This window comes from Carya illinoinensis, chromosome 7 (assembly GCF_018687715.1).
Source record: "Carya illinoinensis cultivar Pawnee chromosome 7, C.illinoinensisPawnee_v1, whole genome shotgun sequence".
NCBI lineage: Eukaryota > Viridiplantae > Streptophyta > Magnoliopsida > Fagales > Juglandaceae > Carya > Carya illinoinensis.
In genome coordinates, this window is record NC_056758.1 from 19,310,635 (window position 1) to 19,316,578 (window position 5,944).

At 37.4% G+C, this 5,944-nt stretch overlaps 1 protein-coding gene across 1 annotated transcript; it reads left to right on the top strand.

The window, feature by feature from the left end:
- Positions 1–1,862: 1,862 nt before the first annotated feature.
- LOC122317293 (protein FAR1-RELATED SEQUENCE 5-like) lies at positions 1,863–4,773 on the top strand. The gene is made up of 3 exons (XM_043134288.1): positions 1,863–4,308; positions 4,394–4,462; positions 4,552–4,773. The coding sequence occupies exon 1, from the start codon at positions 2,214–2,216 to the stop codon at positions 3,831–3,833; it is 1,620 nt and encodes a 539-aa protein (XP_042990222.1). The 5' UTR covers positions 1,863–2,213; the 3' UTR covers positions 3,834–4,308; positions 4,394–4,462; positions 4,552–4,773.
- The last annotated feature ends 1,171 nt before the right edge of the window (positions 4,774–5,944 follow it).

Below are 5,944 nucleotides of genomic sequence, written 5' to 3' on the forward strand. Positions count from 1 at the left end.
GATGCCCATTTATTTGTTTGGTGGAAGAGAAAAAAACACAAAAATCGACCAATCATGTGTTGCAAGTTCTCAGCAAGTATATTGCGAAATGTTTTTATTCTCGGGTACTATAAACATCTAGCGTTTTGAGTAAAAGAGGGCTAGTTTTGTGTTCATGACTGTTCTTGAATCTTCTGGTTAATTATAAAAAGTTTGTCAGACGTTTTTAATGTGTACGTAGATCTTAGACTTTGTGCAGGAATCCTAGTTGACACCATAAGTGATTTATAACAATGTTTCGTGGGCTCTGCCGCCTAAAAGACCGAAAATAGGAAAGAAAAATTACAGGTTCCGTGAGTGAATTATTTCCTTTCCCTTGGAGTTGGGCTGAACATGGAACAGCTTGTAGTTCCGCGTTTAATGCCCAATTCTTGTCCCAGGGAGTGTCTGAGCGTTCAGACCTTAAATCCGGAAAGCTACGTTGAAAGCAATGAAGCATCTAGATTTTCCATCTTTCCAAACATAATTATAAGGGAAAACGCTTTAGACCGGTTGGGCTGTTTATACTCAAATAACAGCCTGCCAATCATCTGATGCCACGTAGGAGAAAGCTGTAAAATGTTAGTAGACCGTGAAACAGGGAATCAGAAGGCTTCAGCTTGAGTTTTTCGTTTGCCCTTTCCACGATCGTGAGCCACGGGTTTTCTCCCTTCTGCCATTTGCCTTAGCCCGACGCCGGCGGACGGCCAAAATCGCAGCCCGTCACCGACGAAAGTATCTCAGCCCGACGCTGACTCAATCATCGCAGTCTGAAACCGACGCCGAAGTAAATCGGAGACTGAACCATTTGAGTCCGAAACCATTCACCCTTCCGAATCGTACTGCCCTTCTCAGTCCGAAACCAGCTCAGCTACCGTTGTTCGCACCGCCTGTATATCAGTCCAACACCGACGCAGCTTAGGATATTATTGGCCGACACAACCGGTTGCCCAGAAGGAGTTATCATGGCTGACACGATATGTGTTTGATTAAATGTCACAAAGGGCTCTGTTATGTTATATTCACATATTCCGGTTGGATTTTTGGCTAAACATTTGAAATATTTGAGATAGCCAGAAAAGAATAAACATTTGAAATATGAATTTCCATAGATACGTAAAAAGTGGCGAATATTAATATAAAAAATCTTGTTATTTCTTATATTTATAAAGCTCTTACTAAATCTGGATCTTCGCATGGCTTAAGCACATCATCAAACTTGGAAGATGAAGAACAATTTAGCCATGTATTGATTGATCCCTTATCACCCAAAAAAACAGGCATCCTGTCTGTAATGTTAGATAAAAAAAAAAAAACTAAAGCATACTACCACTCAACTCTGGCAGCATGGACAAATTGGTTAGTAGATGGAAAGGAAACATCCTGCGCCTCAAACTCTTAAAAGAAAGAATTTGAAACAAGTAGACATGGGAAGTTGTTATGTATGATCCATTCTAGCCGTACTCGAAGTTTCTAAATTTGGATTCTTTTTTTTTTTTTTTTTGAATCTTGATTTGTTTTTTGTTTTGCCCTTTTTCATTGGCCAATGATATTCCAACCACTACTTCGAAGCTAGTCCACATGAGTGATAGCTTCGACTTTGATTGGTGGAGTCTGATCAATCTTATCCCATATATTTTTCCCATATATCTATTGCGGGTTCCTATTTATAATACCAACAAATTAATGACGTTGTGATAAGTAGCTGGAAAACCACTAGGGAATATCAATTCTAAAGCCATATGTTATATAAGTAACAATCATTTGCATATATCTTCATAATTATTTATCAAAAAAATTTATTCAACGTTTTGTTAGTTATTAGATCATATATTACATTCCACTCTTTTTGAGGATTTTAATTTTTTTCTCAAACATGGTGGTGTTGAGCCATGTTAGATAGATTTATAATTTGGTTGTGGTTGTTTTTTAATAACTATTGAATTTACGATGTGGTTTTTTTTTTTTTATGAAAGGAACAAAGTTATTGGGTTGATAGTGATAAAGTTGATGATGATAGTGTAGATGCACAATTTGATGTCAATGCTGAAGATGGGGTGAATGATGAGCGTAATGTGACTCTTGAAGATTGTGTGAATGTCGAAGATGGGTTGAATGTTGAAGAAGGAGTCAATCTTCAAGAACAAGTGAATGTGGAAGATTCGAGTAGTGGGGCTTTGGAGCCATTTATTGGTATGATATTTGACGATGTGGAAGACGCCCAATCATTTTACAAAGCTTACGCAAGACGGAAAGGTTTTGCAATTCGGACAAATCATACTCGATTGTCGAAAGATGACAAAAAACTTTGTGCAGTAGACTATGTTTGCACAAGGGAAGGATTTCGGCGGGTAAGTCGAAAAGAAAAAGAAAGAACAGTTCCTGAGATTGCTGAGACAAAGATTGGATGTAAAGCAATTATGGGAGTAAAAAAAGATGGTGAAAAGTGGATGGTGAACAAGTTTGTGGTTGGACATAACCACATTCTACTTACACCAAGGAGTGCTAGTTTGCTCCGCGGAAATAGAAAGGTTACTAAAGTCCAAAAAAACCTTATCATGACTTTGAATGAGTCCGGTGTACCGACAAGAAAGATTATGTCAGTGTTGAGTAAAGAATCAGGTGGTGACTTCAATGTTGGCTGTATTGATAAGGATGTTGAAAACTACTTGGGAAACAAGAGGAGAAAAGTATTTGAAGAGGGGGATGCGCAAAGGTTATATTCTTACTTTCTTGAGCGACAACTCACAGAACTTGGGTTTGTGTACTCCATGCAAGTTGATAAGGATGGGTGTATGGGAAGTTGTTTTTGGGCTGATGCGCAATCAAGAGCTGCATATCAGTATTTTGGAGATGTTGTTACATTTGATGCCACATACCTGACCAATGTGTATAAGATGCCATTTGTGCCATTTTCTGGAGTTAACCATCATCATCAGACCATAATGTTTGGTTGTGCGTTATTGGTTAATGAAACAGCTGAATCATATACATGGTTATTGAGGACATGGCAAGAGGCAATGCTTGGTAAAGCTCCTGCAACTATTATTACCGATGATGACAAGGCAATGGCGAAGGCAATTGCAGAGGTACTCCCGCATACAACTCATAGGTTATGTTTGTGGCATATTTTACAAAAGTTTCCTGAACACTTGGCCCATGTTTATAACAAATTTCTGGACTTTGACAAAGATTTCCGTCATTGCATCCATGAGACAATTACAACTGATGAGTTCGAGCAAGAATGGGGCTGTATATTAGAGAAGTATGAACTAGAAGAAAATAATTGGTTGCAGAATCTTTATAGCCGACGGGATAAATGGGTTCCGGCTTACTTGCGTTCGACATTTTGTGCTGGCATGTCAACAACTCAAAGGAGCGAAAGCATGAACAAATTTTTCAAAGATTACGTTCGTTCAAGCACTATGGTAAGTGATTTTGTGTATCAGTATGAAAAAGCAATAGATGCACGTTACTTTAAAGAAAAAGAGAAGGATGTGCGGACAAGATTTACGCAGGCTATATTGAAGACACCTCTTAAAATTGAAGAGGAGGCGACAATGGTTTATACAAGAAAGTCTTTCATGATCTTCCAAGATGAACTGTTCAATAGTTTACGGTACAAAGCTACAAAATTATCTAAAGAGGGTGAAAGAAAGACATATGGAGTGGTAATAAGTGGTAAAGAGAAACCACTTTATCATGTGACATTGGAAAATGGTGAAGAACAGACAACATGTACATGCCAATGTGGGAGTTTATGGGGCTTCTTTGTCGGCATATCTTGTGTGTTTTTGGCAAGAAATCGATATTAGATAAATTGCCACAGCATTGGGTGAAAGAAAGATGGACTATTAATGCTAAGGCTCGACCCATTCCTGACATACCATTAATTGAAGGGCAAGTTCAGGTAGGACAAGATGATCCTATGATGAGAAAAAACAAGTTGATGATTCAACTTTATGACATTGTTGAACTTGGCTCACAGTCAACTGAAAAACACAATCATCTATGTCTTGCATTGGAGAAGGTTCATAAAGAGTTACTTGCAATGGAAGATCATGTAGCATGTTCACAAAGAGGGGAGTCAACCAATATTATCCAAAACGAAAGAAGTCAAGTTGTATCGAATTTTTCACAAACGGTCCAGGATCCTCCACGGGTGCCAACAAAAGGACGGCCAAAATCGTTGAGATCGAAAAACCCAAAAGAAACACAGACAACAAAGAAAAGACGTTGTAGCATTTGCAAGAATGAGGGACATGTTAAAAACAATTGTCCTTCAGTGAGGTATATTCCTATTTAGTTGTATTTTATCAATTTATTATCATGATATGAAATTAAGCATGTTTGTGTTTTGTTGTTGTTTATGTAGGGATTTTGGGCAAGCAACTGACAACACATCAATACATTTAGAATGATTGATGGCTTCCCATGTGACATTGTAAGTGATTTAGAACTCACTTGTAAGTGAATAAATGTCTTACTTATTTTATCGGTTAAAATAATCTGTCATTATTTTGCGTGTGACAGGGAATGTAGCAGATTTGCTTGATTTACATGGTCCTTTCTTTAGAAGTGGCATTTTTTGTAATAGAATGTAGATACATGACACTTTTGTAATGGTGTTTCACTTTTGTGGCACTTTATTGGTTTTGGGATTTTTGTTAGAAGATTTTTGTTTGAAATTATTGTAATGGGATTTTGATAGAAGGTTTTTGTACCAATGTGGCACTTCATCTAGTCAAATTATAATTTTGCCCTACTTTGAAGAACGCGTGGTGAAAAGTGGATTTTACCTTTTTTCATAATTTCTTCAATTTTCCCTTCCAAATGATAGCCCTTTATAGCATGTTTTGGACAACGAAAAAAAAAAAAATATACCAAAGTCGAAATACATTCCAAATTCATTCTACAATTGATCTCAGAATAAAGTCCCGAAATTTCAAATGCATTCAATTCATAGGATGTTCTCATTACATAAGAGACATTTAGTACATTTACTACAACGGTTTACATGAGTCGTAGCAGTGGCCGAGATACACTATAATTTATTGGATTCATAAAAAGTACACTACAAGCTATTATTAAAAAAAAAAACCATGTCAAGATTAATACTTTTAACACTCTCATGTATTTCTTCTCCAATGCTTTAAATTTGGATTCTTCGATGCGTAGCCGCTCATGAAGTACCCTCTCGTGCCTCCGTTCAGCTAACTCCAATGTCATCTTATAGCAATTTTTTTGCTGACTTTGAAGATCAATCCACTCAAAAAAACCACATTGTTTATTCATCTTATAGTTTGGACAATTGAAAAATCTTCTACCAAAAGTATTTGCTTTTCCAGAAATCCGTAGCTTCGCTTGGCAGCCACAATAGCAAAGTGGTCTCTCCAAACTTGTGCAAGAATGAGAAGCAGAACTCATTTGCTAAAACGGACATAATCAGATAAGTATATATTAGACAACAATTAAGAGGAATTCTAAGTTAGTAAAAAGAACTAAAAGAACTACATGAACTAAATTTAGTCAAAAGAACTAAAAGAAATAAAAGAACTAAAAGAATCACATGGGTTTAGGGTTTAGGGTTTAGGGGTTTGGGGTTTAGGGGTTTGGGGTTTGGGGTTTAGGGGTTTAGGGTTTAGGGCTTAGGGCTTAGGGGTTTAGGGTTTAGGGCTTAGGGCTTAGGGTTTAGGGTTTTCAGTTTAGGGTTTTTGGTTTAGGGTTTTAGGGTTTAGGGTTTAGGGGTTTAGGGTTTAGGGGTTTAGGGTTTAGGGTTTGGAGTTTAGGGGTTTAGGGTTTAGGGTTTAGGATTTAGGGGTTTAGGGTTTCGGGTTTGGGGTTTAGGGGGTTAGGGTTTAGGGTTTAGGGGTTTAGGGTTTAGGGTTTAGGGAGGCATTCTAAGTTGTTGGGCAAGCAAGTGATT

What these genes read in the sequence shown, in the direction of transcription:
- LOC122317293 (XM_043134288.1), top strand. Translation starts at nt 2,214, where the DNA reads ATGATATTTGACGATGTGGAAGACGCCCAATCATTTTACAAAGCTTAC.